At 47.2% G+C, this 22,702-nt stretch overlaps 1 protein-coding gene across 6 annotated transcripts in view; it reads right to left on the bottom strand.

The window, feature by feature from the left end:
* The window catches only part of KCNQ2 (potassium voltage-gated channel subfamily Q member 2), a 64,084-nt gene that overhangs the window by 8,938 nt on the left and 32,444 nt on the right, over positions 1–22,702 (bottom strand). For 2 of the 6 annotated variants that reach the window (XM_050982037.1, XM_050982039.1), the window contains exons 9-15: positions 21,482–21,511; positions 17,541–17,609; positions 15,683–15,712; positions 10,163–10,216; positions 2,836–3,059; positions 1,925–2,033; positions 1,265–1,396 (exon numbers count right to left, since the gene is read on the bottom strand). In XM_050982037.1, coding sequence (XP_050837994.1) covers positions 1,265–1,396; positions 1,925–2,033; positions 2,836–3,059; positions 10,163–10,216; positions 15,683–15,712; positions 17,541–17,609; positions 21,482–21,511 — 648 coding nt within the window. The remainder of the gene's footprint in view (positions 1–1,264; positions 1,397–1,924; positions 2,034–2,835; positions 3,060–10,162; positions 10,217–15,682; positions 15,713–17,540; positions 17,610–21,481; positions 21,512–22,702) is intronic. The other 4 variants (XM_050982038.1, XM_050982040.1, XM_050982042.1 and 1 more) reach the window with 3 other exon arrangements.

The raw sequence follows: 22,702 nt of genomic DNA, 5'->3' as shown, positions 1-22,702 counted from the left end.
TCCTTCTGGGAAAAGCACAGTGTGCAGCAGGGCTGAGAAAGTTACCTCTGCGTCTTGAACATCAAAAATAGCAGAGTTAAAATGGTCTCTGAGAGATTCATGGCAGAACAGAGATTCCTCTTTTTCCCAAGACAATTTTCCTATTTCATTCCTGGGGTGCATGTCAGCTGTTTGCATACACAAACACTTCTTTTTTCTTCACATTTGCTGACTCTAACAGGGACTTAAATGGGTCTGAAATTAAAGGAAAACTTCCTCAATGGCTTCTAGGGGAAGCTGGGCTGCCACAGCCATCAAGGGAAGCAATTTCACTCTCCAACTGTAAAAGCAAATGGTGTATTTTTTTGACTGGAGATTGCCCATGGCCAAGCCCTGCCACAGTTCTGGGTGTCCTTCAAACTCTGCAGAACTGGAGCTACTTCTGCTGAGCCAACACAACCAGGGCTGTTGGAGGCCTGGGGTCTACTTTTCCCATCAGGGCTGGGGGAAGAGGGGTCAGACTAAAAGATTAAGCTTTCATCCTCTGTTCAAGGAATCAAACTTCTGTGTTTGAGGTTGTTTTTTTTTTTTCTTCCAGGAGAAACATGAGAAACAAGGAACCTTCTTGGTTCCATTTGTCTCTTTTCCACGTTCCTTCTCCTATTAAAACGAGCACATCTTGCCCTAAAATCTGAGCACAGAAGCTGAAATGCAGCTCAGCTAAACCCCGCCTACATTGGTGGGCTGGGATGAGAACCTCCCATCTGCATGGATTTTCAGCAGACCGTGCCATCCGAGGAGGGATTCCTCCTGAAGCAGCTTAGCATCCCAACGGTGGGAGGGAGCTGTTGCCTCCTCACTGCTCTCTGTGTCTGTGGCAGCAGGGCCACAGCCAGGACATCAAATTTTGTCTTATTTCACTCCCAGAAAGCTACCAAGTGACCCACATCAGCCTTAATCCTGGGGCACCAAACCTTTGCACCCAGCCAGGAGGACCATGGAGATACCCACCCACCTTTCCTATGGGATAAACCATATTGCCAAAAACTCCCAAAATAAAGCAGGAGGATGAGCCATGACGTCCTGAAATGGGCAGTAAGGGAGTCTTGCCCTGTCCTGCTTATCCCTGTGGGTTCCAGCCATAAGCACTGATGTCTTCCACGGGGATTTGTCTTAAAAAGGAAAAGAATAAGCCGTAGCTGCAAAGAGAAGTGTCTCACCCCTGGCAATACCTCCACAGTGAACAAAAGCAATGGAAAATGAAGCAAAGAGAGGGGTCTCTTGCCTGGCCTGAAGGTTTTTAATCCGGGAGAGCATGTCCAGGTGCCCAGCTGAGTACTGCTCGATGACGTCCATCACGTCGTAGGGCCGCAGGCTCTCCTTAAACTTGCGCTTGGAGACCAGGAACCTCATAATGCTGCAGGAGACAGAGAGCAGAATCATCCCACAACCCTGGGGGCAGCCTGACCTGCTTCATGGCGGATAAAAAACACTGCAGGGAGTTGCTTTGGAAGGAAGATGGAATAAATCCCAACCCTGTGGGTTTGGGAGAGGATGCAGCAAGAGGAGAGAGGAAGGGGATTGCGGGGGCTGGTGGCTGAAGCCCTGTCTGCACCAGGGGGTCCCTGATGCCCCTCGGACTGTCATCTGTGCATGTGCTCTCTTCACCACTTTTAGAAATGTCAGCATTACATTCAGAGCTGGTGAGAACTGTCATTTGGATGCATCCCTGCGGGGGATTTTCCTGTTTCTCCATTTATTCCTTCCCTAAGCAAAAATTGCCCTTCCTGGCAAAATTGTCTGTAAAGCAGGGCAGGCCACCCAGGGGAAAAGCAGCCTGCAGCACACACATGTCAGCATTTGCCAGCACTTCTCAGGCTTTACACTTCTCATTTTTCTCTATAATTTATTTTTCTGGACTGCTTCCCCCCTCTCCCTCTCTTACCACACGGCCCTGATGCTGACTTTCAGCCCCGGTGTCAAATCTTCTGTCACAAACTCGCAGTTGCAGCTTTTGTTCTCATCAGGAATGTCTTCTCCAGGGAGGCTTGCTTCTGGGTTTGGGACAGGGAAGGAGAAACACAACACGTTACTGTTTCCTGTGCCAGTGCTGCACAAGGAAAGATGAGGCAGATCACAAACAGCAACCCCAGGGGAAGCAGCAGAGAAGCCTTTGCTCAGCATCCAGATGAAAGCGTTTCCCAGGATGTGCTTAGGTGACATTCAGCAGTGCCAACTGCAGCTCTCACATATCCCTGTATCAGTGAATCCCAGTATCATTTGGGTTGGGAAAGCCCTCTAAGATCATCAAGTCCAACCATTCCTCCAGCACGGCCAAGACCAGCCACAAAACGACATCCCCAAGTGCCACATCTAGATGTGTTTCAAATCCTTCCAAAAGGTGACTCCACCACTGCCCTGTGCAGTCTGTTTCAGGGCTTGACTACCCTTTCAGTGAAGAAATTTTTCCTAATAACCAACCTAACCCTCCCCGCACACGTTGAGATCATTTCCTCTTGTCCCAATACCTGACTCTGCCTCCTTTCCCCATCCCTATACACAGAAATACAAACATTATAATGGGTGTCAGAAAGGGTTTTCTTGCCTCTTCTAATCATTATTGACAAGTTTGGGTTGGAAGGGACCTTTTAAAGGCTCTCTAGCCCAACCCCCGGCGATGGGCAGGGACATATCTTCCACTTGATCAGGTTGCTCACCCTACTCCAAGCTAAAAGACTGGGAGGGGAAGGAGTCCCGACACCTTGGCTGGCAGCTCTGCCCTTCTTAGGTGGGGAGGGAGAGGATGTTGGGGCCAGCTGGGAATTTAGGGTCCAGCATGGCTCCCCAAGCCCTCACCTTCCGAGTTCTGCCGCGACGCCGCTCCCTTGATGCGGAACGCTTGCCGGGCTCGGCTGCGGTCTCCGAAGCTCCAGCTCTTGGGCACTTTGCTCGGGCTGTCCTCGATGCTCTGGTCAGCACTGGGGGACCTCCTGATGCCCTGAGCCTGTGGAGAGCCTTTCCCTTTGGTGCCAGCACCGCGGGGACTGGAGAAGACACGATCTTTCAAACTGACCTTCTGACTGTTCAGAGAAACACGTTGAAACAAAGACAAAAAGGAGACAGCAGGAGGAGTCATTCTGGAAACCACGCAGTCCTTCCCCACCAGCCATTAGAAACCAAGAGCACTTCCAAGCAGCAGTGACATGGAGCTTTGCTGTTGGCTTTTATTTTTTTTTTTTTTCCAATATGTATTTTTTTATTTTTATTTTTGTTTTTAAGAAAGCATTGTAGAAATGTTTCCGTCATCATGAGTGAAATGGGAATGGTTTGTAAGAGAGAGAAAATAATGAGGACTTGAACAGAAGCCCCTCATGAGATGCCAGGGCTGGCGGGACAGAATGACATTAACAATGAGGTTATGATTCCTTAAATCACTGATCGGCTCCGATCACGAGTTAGGAAGCTTTTCTTTCACAACTGCCTTCCAAAACACTATGGCTAAGAAGAAAATACCAATTAAAAAAACCCCAAACCACCATCTTAAAACTTTTGTGCAAACACTTCACTTCTGGTGCTCAGATCTGTCCTGTCCCTTTCTTCAGCTCCTGTATTTCCTCCCTCGTCAAACATGATCTGCCCCCTTTATATATTCCAAAGAATTCCTCTTTATCCATTTTTTTACATATTGAAACACATAAATACAAACACTGTGCAACTCCTTTGTATCCTATAAAAATCCCATCTAAAAGCTATCTGCCATCTCCCTCGAGGTCTGCTATGGCTGTCATAAACATGGAAAGAGAAATTTTAAAACTCCAGAATATGGCACTTTCATACCTTTTTTCCTACTAGAATCTTTGCAATTACGGTTGGAAAAGAAGGTCTCTCCAGAAACAGAGATCTCACTGGGAAATAGTGACCACCCAGCTCTAATTAGTTGCCAAATTCTGAAATTTGCATTTAAAGCCTTTCACCCAAATGGAGATGTTGAATTTTCATGTGAAAATTTAAAAACAAAGAGGTTTTGTGAATCTTGATGAAAGCACAAACTTTATAGAGACAGCACTGGGGAAAGCAGACTGCAAATACTTTTGGATCATTTCATATTTTCTTAATAGCAATCAATGATTAAACCCCACTGATTAGAGGTTGGACAACCAGTGCAAGATAGCTGCACAAATAGCCAATATTTTATATATAGGAATATCAAAACTGAGTGAAGACAGGGATTGAATTCCCAGCATTCTGAACCATTGCAGCAGCCACTTATCATTCCGCTGCCAACTCTCTGCCGCAATTTGCGGGAAGAACATTTCAGAAATTCTAATTTCCACATCACCAACCAAAGACCTGCTTTCTTTTTTTTGGTGTGTCTTTCAACAACACCAACTTAAAAGTCAGAGCCCCACGGCCCTTCTTTGCCTTCAAAACTGGCACGAGGTTCTTCCATGAAGAACCAACTTGGCTGCTGGTTTTGAAGCAAAGCAAAACGCTGCTCCCTTTTCCCAGCCGCCGGCTGTTCCCTGCTGACAGGAGCAGACACCAGCTCTGGCCAGCCAAGGAAGAAGATGTGACTCGAGGACACTCAGGGAGCAGATCTGTCGACTAAGAAGGTGCTATTTTTACAAAGTCACTTTACATTGCGAGACAACAAACACTTACAGGGAGAGAAAGGTGCTTAAACAGCATTTTGCAGAGTTGTGTGGGGAGGGCATCCCCTGGGCTGTAGGGAAGGGTTGGCTGCAGCCACAAGCTCAGCAGCAATTTCACATTGAAAGATGGGTTGGAAAGAAAATAAAATTGGCTCATGACAAAATTAAAAAGGCAGAATTATTCCAAATAAAGATGAATTTTAATTCAGGTAAATGCTGGGGATTGAATTTCCAGTGTGGTGCCCATCTGTAGGGTCTGTCTGAAGGCCATGGGATCAGCAGAGCTGAAATCTAGGTCAGAGGTACAAATCCACACAGGAATCTGGGAACAAGCATGTGCCTAAACACCTTTCTGGATGTAAGCCTTCATTAGTACTGCCACCAAAACCATCGTACATAATGCGCCAAAGGTTTAAAGGAAATTCTCACTCTGAGTTTCTTGGGCTAGAAACCAGATTGAAATTTCATCTTTGATTCTAAATAGGCCAACTGGATCTTCTTTCTTTATTTTTGATGTTTTTAAAGAATAATATTTTTTTTAATGCACTGTGTTTCAGTAGTACTATTACTTTAAATTATCTTTTTAAAAAGTAAGTTTTATAAAAATGCTTTAGCAACACAGCAATATTCAGGATTCTAAGTGATCTTTTTGTGCCCTATCCTCCGCTGAGTTTCTCCCATCACCAATCCCAGCATAAAACCAGTTGCCTTTCACTGAGTATGGCAGGGCCTTTTCCTTGGAGCCTCTTTTCCATTCCCACAACAAATGTGCTACAAATGTTTGCAGGAATCACAAAAAGCAAAAAAGAAAGGGTTGAATTTGGTGAGCAAGCAAAGAGTTTCAATCCTGAGAGCATGAGGAGCAACACATTAAAAAATCTCATAGAAATCTGATGAACAATTAAGATCTGGGTGGGTTTTGTTCCCAAGTACTCACTAAGGAAAAAAACCCAACACTTGATGTAACTTTGTTTTAACATTGACGACAAGAGACACCATGAACAACTAATAGAATATTTCCTTCTGCCATGCAATTCCCTCATTGGAAACGACACCTGGAATCACATGCAAGTGCAATCCCTGCAGAGAAGGATGCTGTTGGGGTCTGCAGGAGCTGGTAGGAAAAAAAATCCCAAAGAAATATAGACATACATAGGGATATATGTTGTCAGCTAATCCAAGATCATGTTCTCACTCAACCAGAAAGTCATGCAGAGGGACAGGGATGTAGAGTGCCTCAGAGAGGTGGTGTTGGGATGTCACCCCAGGATGGTAATGAGCCTCAGCTGAGTGTGGGAGGTGTTGGTGACACGAAGGTGAGGACAGCAGGGACAGATGGACGCTCACAGTCGTGACAGTGGCGCGAGCTCGGGGCAGGAGCTCTGCTCGTGCCAGGGGGAGGAAGGGAAAGGGAACTGTGGCTTTGCAACCAGAGGCACAGACTAGGGGAAGCCACAACAGCCTATCAGGTTTAAATCCCAGGTTTAAATCAGGTTGTGATTTAATTCTAGGTCCACTCCAAGTGGCATCTATGAAAACAGATTTGATAGCAAAAAAATGCCTCTCCAGGCTGACTGTGGGGAAGGTTTATAAATGTTCAGGTTTTGACTTGAATTTAACAAAGGGTAGAAACTGAGCTGATTTTTCTCTGTTGCCAGTCAAAAAATGAGAGTCCATGCTGGAGAAACTGGATGATGTTCACTGCTTTAGTGGGCTTTGCACTTTGGTTAAGTGCAACTGCTCAGCACTCAGCAGAGAAAGGCACAAGTACTGACCTTCAAAATGAGCTGCCATCAGCCTCATTAGGATGCCAGGGGTTTAAGCTCCTGTTTGAAATGCTCTGGTTTGGGGTTTATTCCAGTTCTCTATAGTATTAAATCAGCACTTTAAAAAAAAAAGTGGACTCATTACATTAGCAGTAATTCCAGATCAATAAAAAGTATCAGTGGTAAGGTCTTGTCATTGATTTTAAACTATGCCTGAGCCATTACTTCATTTTCTTCTCAGCTAGCCAGAATGAGTCGGACTAGCACAGACCCAGATCCATCTCTGCATCCAAACTCAACCAATATCAGTGCTCATTCTGCTGAGAAGCTGCGGCCAGGAGAAAAAGGCTGTCTCCTCTTGTTAAACGAGGGGCTTTTTTTAAATCAAGAGTTTGTGCTGAGCTTGTGGCATATGAGAACAACTCATTAAAAGCAGGCAGGAGTGCCAGGAGTGAATGATGGCCTTTGTGACTATCACAGGGCTCCAGTCTGCTTGCTGCTGTGAGTAAGAGGCAGATAACAATTATTGGAGACATGAAGGGAAGGAAAATAAAACTGTGTATGCAAAATTTACCACAATTAAAACAAAAACCAAGAGAGTGCCTGGCTCAAGCCTGGTTGGCCTCCAGTGATTCCAGAAAAAAACATTGCTAAAAGGTGAATTCAGCCTAGAGAATGCAGTTTCTAGAAGCAGAGAAACCTGGGTGCAGGGGAAACAAAACATCAGCCAGTGATCCTGTCACGGTGAGTAATCCCTCTCCTTTTCCTCATCCACAACCACGGTGCTAGACTTGGATGGGAGCCACTGATGCTGTGATGGCAAAGACTGGAGCTGCAGCATCCCTGCAGCCACCACACGAGCACAGAAAATCACAGGGCCTTGGATGAGTGAAGGGACAGTGGAGCCAGACTCACATCTGTAACCTCTGCTGTCCTGCAGTATTCTGCTAATAATCACCCATCTCTTCCTAATTCCCAGCCCTCTTCTCCCAGACTGGTGTTGAGTGCTGTCAGACACCACATCAGCCACATCCTGCATCTTCTCCCAGTCCTCTGCTGTTTGCCAGCTCGGCTGTGCTGCATTTTGGGGGCAAAGCAAAGCAGCCAGGCTGCCCCTCCGAGCTGGCTGATCATTCCCAAACCAGCCTTTAAGGAACCTGCTCCACCCAGAGGGCCACAGGCCAGTCAAGTGCTCTGCAAGCACCTTTCCTTCACTCCTCTGAGTGCTCTTCCCACTGTGAGGTGCCCTTTTCTCTGAGTGTGGAAGGAAAGTCTCTTACGAAGCAGAATATGATGGAGCTGAAAATCTGGCTTGGTGTAGTTACATTACTGTCTAAAAATGAATGTGTTACTGCATTTATTGACTAAATATCATTGGTTTAGTACATTAAGAAACCACAGCTTCTAAGGAGTTTCCTATTAATTTACCTACATTGAGTTTGCCGTGATTGCCTCATCATGTGCTGTTATTTCGTTATGTGCATCCTAGATGAAGGCTTTTAGCACTCAGCCTGAGCTGCATCAAAGTACTGGCATCTGCCCCAAGAGTTTGTGCAGTGGGGATTGGTGGCAGACACCCAAGGGTCCAGAGAAACAAGACATCTGAATTATTTTTACATCCCTTCACAGTTAACCCACAGTTTTACTAACGCACACTGTGTATAACGCTGCGTTCAGGATGGAGGCAGGTAACAAAGATGCTCTTGTAGCTACTCCAAAGTCCAAGGCTCCTTTTTGACTGGAAGAACCACAGTCTGTCATCCTTCTTTTCAGACTCTCCAACAGATTAAGAAGATATTGAGGCAACACTTTTGTTTCATCCTCCCTTTCCCTTGCAGAACTCAAGACGGGGGAGATGAAATGAAGACCACAGAGGGAAGGAATTCAGTAGAAAACAGAAAACAATCACACTGGCTCTAGCAATTGAAAATCCATGCCTAGGAAGACATGCAAGGAAGACATTGAGATCAGAGTGGCTGATTTTCCAGAAAACAGAACTAGACACGAACAGATGAGAGGACAGATTATGAATAGCACTGCTCATTTTCATCTCTGCCAAAAACAACCTCAGTGTTAAGCAACTGAGAGGAGACTTTCTCTGGGGAGGCGTCCCTGCTCACACTACACCTCCACACATAAAACAACCTCACCTGGCAAATGGAAACACCACAGAAGTCAGAATCATTTTTTCCAGCTAGACTGTTGACCAAATTTTTGCCATTTGTCTTGAAATGCTGCCTGTGCAACTGATGATCACCCAATATTTACCCACACTTTTCAAGGCTAACCTTCAAGGAAGGCCATAGCACCACCAAATATGTAGCAGGAGGCTGACTCAGAGGTTCAGGCTATTTACCCAGATGTAAAAGATTTCCTACCACGGAGAAACTGCTTTTTAGGAATCCTATACATGCCCCATTCCTCTTTGTTACCCATTCAGAGATGGGATTTACCACTCTACTTCTGAGCACCTGGTACGTTCAAACCTCAGCCATGAGTCCTACCCTCTAGACTGACAGAGAATAAAAAGAGCCAGCAGGTCAAAAAATAGCAAGAAAAGAAAAGATACAGGTTGAAACAATTAATGAAGAAAATCAGAGATACATATACTGTTAGAGCTGCAGTTTTATACTTTCAAAGCTGTAGTTTGTTGGCTTTCTGAGGGATACAGAGACTGGTGATTTTGAGAATTAAAACGGACTCCAAAAAAGAGCATGCAAAAATCCGAGTTCACAAACATGCGGCATCACTCAGTGCCCTGCCACTCCTGGGCTGTCCACCTGCCTGGCTGTGGGGCAAGGAGCTGGGGGGTCCCCTGCCAGCATTCACAGCATGCAAACTCTGGGCAGTGGGAGATCAAGAAGGTGCATGTTTGCTGCTGAGGAGCAGGGGTGGGGGCAGAGACTCTTCTAGTGCAGGTGTGGAAGTATTTATGCACAAGTAAGATAAGATCTATGTGTCTGTGTCTATGGGTGCACTAAGGGATGCTGGTTGGGAAGTCCCTGAAAACACCTAGCAGTTGTCAGCTGGATGAAAAAGATGCAAACCCTGCTCGTACAAAGCCCTGAGCTAAAGCTGTCTGTCCCCCTGGGGGTCTGGAAACAGAACCATTCACAAGGCCAATGTCATCATCGCTCAGGGGAGCCCTGTCCCCTACGTCTGGCGGGACAGGCTGAGATTAGTCCTTCTCTAGCTGCGTAGTAGAGGTGCTAGATAGGCAACTGTGGCTTCCAAAGGCCACCAGGCTAGGAAAGGTCAATTTGTCACGGTCAGAGAGCCAAAGGAATGGTGACTGAGCAGAGGCAGGAAGCTGGTATTTCTCATGCTACTAACTGGACATTGCTGTACAGTGCAAGTCAATTTGCAAGGATTCCCTGGACTTGAGGAGGGATGGAGCGATAGGGAGGAAGGGATATTTAAAAAAAAAAATTAAAATTTTAAATTTTGCTTTTTATTTTTTTTTTAATTTTCCATGATTTGTTTAACTTCATTTCCTGGCCTCCTCCCTTGCTGAGCAGACACTGACTTGGCTAGCCCAGCCCAAATTCCCCATCCTCATCCCTTCGCTTCGTGCGCTCTGCACAACTGGCAGCCAGGGAAGGCTCTAATTTCGGGGCGGGCAGCGGGGAGGCTCTTCCACCTTTTTTTTACTCATCTAGTACCTCTATTAAGCAGAGAAGTGATCAGAACAGGTGGTAGCAGGGTAGAGGGAGAATGAGCCGTGCAGCTTTTGATTAGTTTCGTGCGACGCATTTCCCGTGGTACCTAGAGTTTCCTGAGCAGCATCCGCATAGTGACTCTCTGCACGGTTTGCTTTTACTGGAAATGAGGGGAGAGTAAAAATTAGACCTGGAAGCAAATGCCAGACAGGAAACTTTTGATTATGGACTCTGGGTTTAAAAGACAGGTGTTTTGAGGGCCGGGTTCATGACAGGATTGTTCTGTTTGAGTGTTCAGTGAGGAAAAATAAAAGGTAAATCAAAAAATCATGAGGGTTTCTGAAATTTGTTTCATTGTGGTGAGTAAATTTAATTATTAGACATGAGGCATTATGCTCATTGAGTTGGTGGTGTCAGTTTATCTACAATTAACTGCAGGAAGATTTTTCATCTGTATTGGAAACAAAAAAAAATACTCTGTTCTTCCTCTAAATACATTTTTAAAAAGTAAGATTTTTCAAATTGTGTAAACCATGGAAAGCCAAAACTTTAACTCATTTTGTCAAATAATGTCCAAAAAGCTCAAATTTCTTCTTTTTTTTTTTTTTTCCCAAAAATAAACCCACTCACAAAAAGAGCTAGTTAATCTGTGAATTATTTGATATGGAAAATACCATTCTATTAAGCCTGGCATTGAAAAAAACAAAAATAGATAAAAAACAGGGTGTGGTGCAGTCCCTTATGAGAAGGGAGTTGAACATCTGTGTTCACAGATCTGGTTTTTGTAACGATTTCCAGACAGGGCCTACCACTTCTGGGGCATTGCTGACTTTGAGGAGGCACCACCACAGCTCCATCCCAAATGGCTGCTCAGGCACTGCCCTGCCAGGAGATCCCCACCAGGACCAGGGTCCTCCACGCCATGGAGCAGCCCTCTACCTGTGGAAGGGGAATGACGTGGCCCCATCACCCCACCAGGCCACCAACCACCAGCAGGCAGCTCTTGCTGAATTCAGGGGCAGACTGCAAAGGCTGAAGGGCATCAAATCCCAGTCTTATTTTACACTTGATGTGGGTAATCAGAGGAGCTGATGGGCACAGCATCCCATGCAAGCTCAGCTGACACCACCCTCGGCATCCTGGGGACTCCTCAGGTGTCCACAATGGGACCCTGCATCCCCAGGTAGCTCCAAGGGCTGGTGGTGCTACCAGGGCTGTCCTGGAGCTGGTGTAGGAGTGGGATATTGAGCATGCAGAGCCTCAGGGAGACACATGGGTTTCTCTCCTCTCAGTCTCCTCTGCAGTCCCTCCAGAAAGATGCAGTTCCTTCCGTGCAAATAATCCGCTCCCCTAAAGGCAACTGATTATTTCCAGATTACTGTCAGTCCCAGCATGAGTCTCTGACACCAGTTAAATTGGTTAGAAGGCCAAACACCAGCCCAGGCTCATGTGGCCCATGGGGTTCCCATGATTGACTCTGGTTTCCATGGGCAGCAGAGGTTTGGGACACCTTGGACATCCTTGGCTGGATGAGCAGGGGCCCACTGAGTCAACCAAAGGCATCCTCCAGTGCGTACAGAAGCCTTAATCACACCCCTGAAGAGAGATCTTGGGGTTGTGTGTATCTCAGACAGACATATACACAGACTGAGAGAGAGATATACACACAGAGAAACACACACGGTACAAGGACCCAGCCCAGCATTCACCCCGTACACAGCCAAGGCTCTGCTGAGCTCACTGGGCTCAAGGACAAGCCACAGCTGAGAACAACCTTCCAAAGAGGTTCCTCTCATCACCTACAGCACTGAACTCATGCTGGACAAAGTAATCTGAGTTTTAGCTTCCCACTTCCCTGGAACCCTTCTGTTTCTTTTTCTCTGATATGAATGTGTTATTATGATCATTTGGTTCATTAATTTTTAGCTTCTCAAACAATTGTATTTTTGAAAATGCAAGAGGAAGAAATGTGGTTGTGAATGCCTTCAGATGTTTCTCAAACCATCTGTTAAAGAGCATCTGAAGCCCACATTTCGTACAGAAGCCTCCATAGCCCTGGTGAACCATGTGTCTGTCTTTTTGACATTACAATCAAAGCAAAACAAACAGAAACAAGATGCCACAGCTAATTTTCAGCCTGATTAACAGAAGAGTAATCACCCCCCATTACCACTCTGATCTGCTGGCTTTCTGCAGCAGGAGGGGTGAGAAAAGCCCTAGCCCAGAGCAGGCCCCCTTCCCTGGGGATATGAGGGAGAGTGGATTTGTATTTGGACCCTGCATGGCAGCAGTGGGGTCCCGGAGGTGGGATGGGTCCTGGTGCCCTGGCAGCACAGCCAGCCTGGGGAGGGGCAGGGGGCAGTGCTTGGCTGGGGCAGGGACACAACACCCACAGTGACGGGCAACAGGAGGCTCTGAAAGCGTTTGGTTTTTTTAAAGGAAGGAAAATAAAAAGTGTGGAAGGGGTACATAGCATGTAGAAAAAGGCCAGCATCTCTTCTGCTCATCACAGCCTGGGCTCCACCTCTGAGCTCCTGGCCCCCCAGCAAGGCAGCACAGAGTGTTCCCAGCACTTGGATGTGGATGCAGACAAGCTTGTGGTGGAAAAACAAAGCAGAAACCATAGAGAAAGGACATAACCTGTCTCTCAGATCAGCTGTCCCATTTTGTGCCAAGACTAAATCAAAAGCCACCCAAGAGAAATTCCAGGTGACCCCGAGCCTCTGCCACACTGACCCCATCACCTCCTCCTGTCCTCCCAGCCCGGGCAGCAGCTCTCCCAGTGCTGTGTAGGCAGAAATCAGCATGGCCACAGCAGCACTGGGGTCAGAGAGCAGGACCCCAACAGCCACCCTGTGCTCTGGCAGAATGCTTGGGATGCTCCCTGACCTTGCAAGACAGTGTTTATCCTGCACAACATAATCCCGTCTGCCACGGCAGCATTCCTTCTCTAAACTGAAATATAATAAGGGGGAAAGTAGTGAAAAAGCTCTTTCTGTTCCATTTGCTGCAGGGGGTTTGTGGTGTGTCAGTTATGGAAAGAAGGATGTAGGAAATCAGCCACTCCCTACAAATCACTAAAGCAGGAGGAAGATCCAGCTCCCTCCAGGTGTAAGACTGTTTCCTTACAGCAATGGAAATGCAAAGTGGAAAATCCTTTCCCAGCTGAAGCAGGAAAAGTGAAGAGCTGGGGTCTGCTAAGAGAGACAATTCACCCCCAGGATCTTCCTGAGTGAAGCATCACCAGCAAGTGGGTGATTAACTGTCAGGTGGGCAGAGAAACAGGATGAGTTCTCTTTTCTAAGGGCAGGATGACACACTGAGCATCACCGAGAGGCTGCTGGAAATTTGAGTGGGTGGAAGATTTGGGATGTGAATGTAAAAGACCCAAAAAATCTGGGGAAAATAGGCAATTTGGGCCCCCTTGAACACAAAAATCCTTCCTGGGGGCTGAGGCATTATCAGATGGAAGGAAAAGGACAGTGGGGACTGGTAGAATTGGTGGAATTCTAGGTAGAATTGGTATTGCCCTAACAAATCAGAAGGAAGGAGCTTTGGTGCTGCCATGGCAGCAGAACTGAAGGATAGGGAATAAACTTTAAAGCTCTGCACAGCAGCTGCAGCCCCTCAGCTTCAGCACTCCTTGGGCTGGGGTTTAGCAACAAAACCCATCAGTGTCACAAGAGACAGATGCACCACAGGAGCAGGAAACAGCACTTGGAAATTACTCTGATGAAGGATCTATAAATAGTAAAAACTACTCTGAAAAAGCACAGGAAAGGACTATTTTTCTTTCTTTCTGTGACATAAGGTTGAGAAAGTAGAAAATAATCAGGGAAAAACCTGCAATCTCTATGAAGAAATATTGTACTCAACTTCAGGTGTCAAGTAAATAAATATGAACCCTGCAAGACAGGACAGAGATTCAAAAATAAGAAATAAGGCTAGTGACTCAGAAGTAAGACTGTTTAGTCTGATTAGATTGCAGGGATGCTGGCTGAGGTAACCCTGTAAGAGACTGTCAGATCTCAGATTTCCTTGGCTATGGAGCAGATGGGGCTGAACAGGGAATTTTTCTCATTGCACTATAAGAAATGTGGATTTCCCCTTTGATGTATCCAAAGTTTACTACTGGCTGAGGCAGGGCAGCAGAGCAGCCAGACCCTGGGATTAAATTCTGACCCTCCACAGGCAGGTGGCCAAGATTTCAGGCTTGGTCTGCACCCAGAGAGCTGTTCCCAAGTAATGCTCCCTGCTTTAATAATCCTGGATGGAGGCTGCCTTCACTCGAGCAGCACTTAAACAAAAAAAAACCAAAAAAACCCCAAAATCTGGATAGTTGAAACATGATCTTGGAGATTTGGGTTATTTGGCAGGAAAGTAGATGGAGTGCTACAAAGGTTCTGCTTGCAAAGAAAAGCTCAAATGAATGACAGGAAAAAAAAAGGGGGGTGGGGAGAGGGAGAAGGAAGGAAGGAAAGATAAAATTTTCCACCCTTTAGTCAGCAGTATATCTCCCCAGATATCTTTGGTTGGCTTTTATGCCAAGGAAAAATTAGCTTCTGGCCTCTTATAAGCTAAGAGGCATGGCAGAGAGGTACATCTGCAGAATGCCAGGCTCTAGCTGTACTTCTGAAAAATGTATTCATTGTTTACAAAATTTAGGCTGTAAGCTGTGTTTTGAGGAATGAGATGGAAGATCAGAAAGCCAAGCAGATGATCTCCACTGATCATCAGTTTGTGTCTCATCAGCCAAGAAAAAAAAAAAAGAGATTCAGTTCCAGAATTATTCTTTAAAAGAACTGGAAAACACAGGACAAAAAAAATCCCAGAATTAAATACTTATAAGTGGATGAAGAGCATCCTAAAAGTATCCCAAACACCAGCCCTGCTGCTTTCCCTGGGAGTTGTGAAGGGAGAAAAGCTCTACCACAAGTGAGATTTACAGCTGCCCTTGGAAGGTGCTCGCCACGATCCAGAGCACGCTCTGCACCGTGGGCTCGAGGCGTGGAGGGAAGATGGAGCAGGGAATGTGCCTCCTCCCCAGGGAATGGGGAGGACCAAGGGCATCTCTGCCATGCCACCTCGTGCCGTGCCAGAGAGCCCTCCTGTGTCCCACGGAGCAGCAGGTCCCCGCCGTGCCCTGCAGCGAGAGGAGCTCAGCAGAAGTTGCTAACGCGGTGACGTGGCGATGGCTTCGTGTTCCCCACGTCACCTCTGCCCAGCACGGGTGACAGAGACACAGGCAAAGCCTCACCTGCCCTGGGCACACGTTGAGCCTGCGTTATACCGAGTTACTCAGCTATAACCCCAGCACCAAAATAAAATAAAAAAGCGTCAACAAAAGCCCTGCTGTCACCCCCGTGAGTGTCTGCCAGCTCTGCCTGTGCTGCCACCACTCTCCATACCCCCCCAGCCTCACTACCCTGCTCCAGCCCGAGGCAGACTGGAGGGAAGATATGATTTAAGGTCCAGCATACACGTAGATACATCGGACTGCACAGCACAGGAAAAGCACGGTAATACCTAGGAATGCTTCCCTCGATGGTGCCACGACATGGTACACACACACACACAGAAATCTACAGGGAATGCATGGGGATGGCTTGTTGGCAGTGATACAGACCTTGGCGATGGTTCAGGCTGCTGCTCTTTCCTTTAAACAGAAGCAATAGTACATTAGCATGGTGTCAGGTGGCAAAAGATGTTGCTGCTTCACTGTTAAAACATAACGAAACGACAATACCAACAATACAACTGAGTGGAAGTTGTGGACAGAAGAAAGGGAAAGGAGCACTTAATTCCTGGAGTTTCTGGCCCGGACAGAAGATCACTGGAGACTCACACAACCTCAGAGAAGACACATACAACGCACAGGGTTGAAGATATCATCCCAACCCATCCTTGTGCCTACGCAGCACTGAGACACCTGAGGGTCGTGTGATTTGTGTGAGCACAGGAGGACTTCTGTGGGCTCAGAGAGCCGGCCCCTTCCTTTGGAAATGCACTGCCCTCGTGTTTTGCACAGGGGGAAGGGTCTGAATGGCTCCCATGACCTCGGTGCATTCACTTTTCCTCCCTGGCCATTGGGACAGAGCTCGTGTCAGATCTCCGAATGCACAGATTCACGCTGGGTGCTGGGATTGGACATGGGTGGGAAGGAGCATGGACCCCTTCCCCGGCATCCTGACACCTCAGGTGGGGTTCGTGCCTCCAGAGTCTTTGGCAGCTACGTTACCAAAGTAGTTGGCAAAGGCAGCATGGAGGCAGTGGGACACCACAATCTGTGTTTGCAATTTCATATTGCGATCCAAAATTGGATTGCCCTGAAAAATCACTGAGGACAACATGAATGCCTACAAAACAGCAGCCAGGACACTGCAAGCCATGCTAAGGCCACACTGAAAAACACCCCTCACCTTCACTGAGCAGGCAATGTGGTGGTATTTCCCTCCAGCAATGAGGAAAAGCTGCTCTGATTCACAACTCCTACACTGGGGAATGGTGTTTAGTGGGGGCCTCCACCAGCCCTGTCCCTGCAGCCCCCCAGAGAAGGAGCAGACAGTGTTTTCTCAGCAGATACAGCTCTGCCTCCCCTAACACAGGCATCCTCTGAGTGTGATGCTGCACCAGCCCTGGCCCTGCTGCTCAGCAGTGACCACTGAGACCTGCACAGAGCCTGACCCCTCTCCCTCAGCTGAAGGCAGCAGCCTGGAAATAATAAGAAAAATCTCCTTTCCCCCACCTCTGCTTCTTGCTCAGAAAAGCTTGGAAGCCCAGCTTCAGTCATTAGCTCAAATACTCACATTTTAAACTGTTCAGGCTGACCCAGGGGTGCATTCTTTGGGAGGCACACAGCCCAGGGCAGGCCCCATCCCACACCCCCCAGTTGGCCCCCATGCCCCCTGGCACCTCTCCATCCCTCCCAGGGTCTGCACACTCCCCATTCACCAACAGGGCAGCCTGGAGTGCTCAAAACCCCCAAGAATTGCCCCTCCCAAGCAGAGGGTGAAGGTGCAGGACTCCTGACCTTCTGGGGGATTCATGTAAACCCTTCCACAGCCAATTTAGCAAAAATGTCTCACTGCTGCAACCTTGCCTGCTGTCACTGGAGGGAACAGAGAATGAATTAACACATCATGGGCCGGAGTGTCCTCTGAGTGTGGTGAGGAGCAGAAAGGTCAGAGGAAGACTGAGATCACTACCTCCATCAGCCCCTTTGAGAATATGGCTTTGAGTTGTCAGTCAAGCAGTGTGACATTGCTCCAGAGCCAAGTTAGGCTGAAGGAGTTCATGTAGAGCACGGGAGAGGGGCAGGGAGGAGGTCACTGAGTGACCCATGTGGGACCAGCTGTCAAACCTCTTTCATCTTCAAGGATGTCCATATGCAAAAGGCAGGAAGGAAAAAAGAAAAAAGGAAAAAAAAAAAAAGAAAAATATTGCAAAGTGTGCGCGTTCCAAACTCTCTTAACTCTGCTGCTAACCTGAATGTCAGTCCCGACTTGCTCTTCAGGTTCCTCAGGAGCTCCAGCTGGTTCAGAGGAGGGATGAGTCTAGAGGGAGAAAACAACAGGCATTAACATCCAGACAGAGCTGATTCCAGAGCCTCCTGTCTCGGCAACTTCCCCTGCTGCCCCATCCTTTCAACCAGAACCAGCTTTGTGCCACCAACTGCAGCTGGGGGACAGCTCAGGAAGGATGGAGAGGGGTTTGGCTGCTACTTCCAACAGTGTCCTGAGGCAGAGCAGTGGGGTAAGAGAGAGAAAGTGACAGCGAGAGAGAGAGAGAAACTTGTCTGCACCACTGGATTTTGAACCTCCCCAAAACCAAGCAGCTGCCTGGGTTCCTGGGCAGCCTGGTGGTGTTTTGGCAGAGCTGTAGTCTGGCAGGTTGGCACTGCTAAATGGAGAGAAACTCCAGCTTTGGGGGAAAATAGGAAAACTCAACCCTGCTGCTCTTGGGAATGTGGGAAGGCATGGGAAGGACAAGCTTGTGGAGCAGAGAAAACAAGGACCTGGGGTTGGGAGCACCCCAGGAGAAAAAGCAGTGTGCTCCAGAGTCAAGTTTAATCAATTTCCTACTCTCCATGTCAGGTTTTGACCTAAAATGAGACAAAATCTTGTGTCACTGCCTTCCAGAAACCATAGAGCTTCCTTCCCTTTTCAGTTAAAAAAAAAAAAAAAATCTGACAATGGGAATCCTGGTAAGAATTAAAAATCCAGTGAACATCCTGTGGCCTATCCTGTTTTTGTGCTTAAAAGACATGGAATTAGCTCCATATCCATTTTTGGATTCTTCCTTGAGACCCTGGGAATAAATATTGCTTGGTCCATAAATATTTCATATTGATATTCCCAGCCAGGTTTTCAACCAAGAGAAACACAGGATGGAGGTGTCTGGGGGAGACTGTAAGGAATGAGGCTTCTAATAAAATAGAGATATTTATGCTCACATTTTTTCAGTCATGATGAGACCAGTAGTTTCACACTTTAACTAAAAAAAAAAATCCAACTCAACTGGAAAAGCCTCTTCTCTGCAGGCACAAGACTTATCCTCAAAACCACAGTGGTTCAGCAGAGATTTTGTGTTCACAAGATTGAGGCAATCAGAAAATTTTCCAATTCTAAGTATGGAGAAAAGAATAAAAATAGGCCTGAAAAATTTTGGCTCAGCTCCTCAGTCGCTTCCATCCAGAGAAAAGCACATCCTGATCTGCTGAATTAATGATCCTCTTCATTCCAGACATCAGGAAGAAGCTGACCTTGAAGTAGTGGAGCCCTGCATGAGTGCTGGGCTGTCACCTCCCTTCAGCTGGGTTTCGAGATGCATTCCAGGTTGGCAGAGGTGGTGCATAAATCCAGCACAGGGTGCACTCAGCAGGTAATGAAGGGTGCACAGCTCTTCTCTGGTGAATTAATTCCTCAGGGAGGTCCATGCCCAGCAGAGCACAAGAAAATCACCCCATTTTCTCCAGCTGGGATTGCAAATCCCAGGCTCTCACTGGTGGGAGTCTCAGCTGAGGAGCTCATTAGCTCAAAAGACTGGAGGATTCAGGATTCCAAAAGGAATGACTTCTTTTGTATCAGCCCATGGTCGGCAGTGTGTTGAAGGTGGCCACCTCTTGGGCCACCACAGATGCTTCCACGAGGAAGTACAGACACACAACAAACACAGAAATTCACCATTTCTGTGGTTGGGTCATGGGCCTGGTACACATGAAGTGGAAACAACCAGTATTTCAATGAGATAATTATTATTAAAAATAAGTGAAAACATATACTTGACCTGAAATGGAATCTCAGCTAAGTCCTCAGCCTAACCTGCCACTGCAAGAGCAGCTCGGGGAACAGCTACTGCACCACACCATTTCTCCAGAACCTTCAAAAAGTAAAAAAAGGCAAAACTCTGCACAGCTCTTGAACTGAGCCTGCCCTGGTGTGTGCCCAGGGCACAGGGGACACAGGTGCCACCACGCCAGGTGCAGGAGGAACCTCTGGCTGGGGCTCCTCACGTTTTCTCTCTCTCCTCCTGGTCCGTGTGTCACTGGTTAGCAAGGGAAGCGCGTTCCGGTTAAGGGGAGCTGGCTGAGGAGTCTGCACACCACGGGACACACACAGCTCATGCCACCCACCACAGCAACACCTGTGAGCTGCTGCAGGTCCCCCCAGCTGCCTCCACCACCCCTCCCAGTACAGCACAAAGAAAGGCCACGCTAACTCCAGGTGCCGGCTCCCGTATCCGCAGGGAAAGGAGGATCCGCTGTTCCTGGGAGCACAGAGAACTGTTCAAGCATTAGGGGACAGGAGGGAGGTCATGCCTCAGGCCAGGACACCACCAGAACCCCACAAGACGAGGAGGGCAGCAGCACACGACACGGGGGGAGCTACACGGACACACCACGACACGCTCGCGGACGCCACGATGATTTTTTGGAACAGTCCCAGGATGAACAGTTAAGGAGATGGTGACAAGGGAATGGTGCTGGAATGGGATGGGAACCTGGAGTTTCTATGAGCAGCCAATTTTTGCCCTAACCATGACTTCATGTCTCCAGCTGAAGCTATTTTTCATGACTGAGAACATTTGTGAAGCTTATAAAATACTTCATTAAGACAAAGGGAACAGAAGTGGCACATTCTTATTCCTCTGCCAATAATAGAAAAATGTCTGATTCTCAAAACAGGCTGTTGTTCAGCACAACAGGAAAATATATTCTTAATATTATACTTGCAGTTCATTGATGCAATTTGCTATAAATTAAGCACACAGAGCAGTAAGCGTGATTTACTAAGGCTGTAAAACTTGCATCTGTGAAAACTGGAACTGGGTTTTGAAATCAGACACTAAATCACATCAGCTCTAGTGGCATTACTGCATCTTGGGAGGATTTAAACTGCTCTAAGAACAGAGCTTGTCCTGCAGTCTTGAAATGAAAGTCATTTATTCCCCATCTTAAAATATTAACTTGACTACACCTTTAGATACCCATCTCATATAAAATACTCCTGTGATTTGCAAATCTACTCCTTTCTGCAGAACCTGAGATAATATTATTTATCATAAATCTTACACAGCCATATCCAGGACTTTGCATTTGGATTGATCCCAAAAGGTTAAGTCCCAGATTGAATAACTGTGGCTAATAACAGCTTAGCTCTAGGTGGGTCTTGGAACTAAAACCCAAAATGGAAAAGTCCTGCTGAGATGAAGCATTCTCCCACCAAAAAATCAGACTGGATTACTCGAAGAAATGAAAGATCATATCAATTTAGTGTTCCAGATATTTCTCTTCTCCAGGTTTTACCCTCAAAGGCAGGCACAGCTGCTCTGGAGGTTTCATTCAGTACTACCACTGATGTGCCCTGTGGTGCCACCACACCAGCAAACTCAAAGCCAGGTGGGCACAACTCCTGCAGCTCAGAGCCAGATAAATGACAGAATGAAGGATGGGAGAAGAGGGCTGGAGAGAGGGAACACACGGGAGTGAGGGCAGAGGGCAATGGAAGATGAATGGGGATGTTTTCTTGTTAAGCATTGCATGGATCAGGGAAAGTTGGAAAGACCATCAAGAAATCATCCTTAACAAAGCAAGCTTATCAAGCACGCCCCCTCCTCCTTCCTGACATCATCATTTTGGCAGTTTCCCAACACTTGTGTGTACCAATAGCTAAAATGTACATGGAGGTGCAGGGGTTAGTCTGTAGTAGCAGCAGGGCGTGTCTGCTTTGGGCTTTCACTCATTCACTCATTCCTTGGGAAAAAAACTCATCTTCAAATGTTTCTGGGTTTTTTCTTTTTTTTTTTTTTTTTTGGGGTTTTGTTGTTTCTGTTATTTTTTTTAATTCAAGGCTTTGCATGTTACAGTCCCAAATGAAGAACAAGGAGTGACATGACACACACTTTCAGGGTCACATGCACTTCATACCTGGAGGCACCATACGTTTGCGTTTGCGTGCTTTTCAAGTGTTTTCACCAAAGAAAACCAAAAGGGGTAAGAGAAAGAAAAACAGGGGGGGAAGTTGGGGTGGAGGAGAGGGGGAAAGAAACAGAATAAAGAAAATTAGCATATGAACGAAGTGTGTCCCCAGGAGCAGATGCTGTGGCCAGGCTCACAGGTAGGCACAGGAGCATGGACTGAGCTGGCTCCTGCTGTGGCTGGCTCAGGAGCCATGGCATGCCCGTGTCACCCTCAGGGACAGGCAGCTGGCACCTTGCTCTGAGAGCAAATGGGCACCACGGGGCAGGGAAAGTGTGGGGGCCTCCCAGAGACCTTCCATGGGACACCCACAGCCCTCAGCCCCACCAGCCAGGGACACCCTGGGCTGGGCTGCTGGAAGGGCAGGATGTGCAATGGGTTTGGTTGTTTTAGTGAAGGCCAATATATGATAGCAGTTCAGAGCAAGGCCCTGCTCTCATGAGTGACAATAAGAGCAGATTTTTTTCCCAATAAATCCAGTAGCTGATGCAGGACGGGTTATTTATCATGTCTGGGTGCACCAATCCAAACCACACCTGCACACACAGAAGCCTTGTGCACATTTCAGAATTTGGTCCTGCCACATTTTGGATTTAAAGAGGAAATCTGTGATTCTCTCAGAGGCCACCATATTTTCCCCCAGTCAAATCAGAGTAGCTCTACTGCAGTGATTGGAGTGATGCTCTGGAGCCATATGAGCTCCTCCAAGGCACTTGTAACAATTTTCTCATATCAAGCAGCCAAGCCTTTCCAGAGATGCCTTGGGAAGAGAGATGAGCTAAAGGCACAGGCTCCTGCTATGAGGGATGAGCAGCTCAGTGTTGAGCAGCAAGGATGCCGAGGCAGTGGTGACTGCAGATCATCCCCGGGCACCAGAGAGGGGATTTTGTGTTCCTCTAGCCCACTTCCCAACCACACTGTGCATTGCAGCCACATGTCAGCAGCCACAGCCTTAAGGGGCTGCTGGGCTTGACGTGCTGCTGTGGCTGCAGCAGCACAGGGCTGTCACTGCCTGCCAGCTGGCTTGGGGAAGTGGGGAGGCAAGGAGAGATGGTCAGTGTGAGTGATGCAAGCTGCAGCCAGAACATACAGTAACTCCCTTTTAAAAAAAAAAAATCCACCTAATTTATTTGACAGCATTCAAAACATATTCAGAAGGAGTTCACTGGT

The sequence above is a fragment of the Serinus canaria genome, chromosome 20 (genome assembly GCF_022539315.1).
Source record: "Serinus canaria isolate serCan28SL12 chromosome 20, serCan2020, whole genome shotgun sequence".
In the NCBI taxonomy this organism is placed as follows: domain Eukaryota; kingdom Metazoa; phylum Chordata; class Aves; order Passeriformes; family Fringillidae; genus Serinus; species Serinus canaria.
Note: the sequence above shows the minus strand (reverse complement) of the source record. Positions and strands in the feature narration are given on the sequence as shown.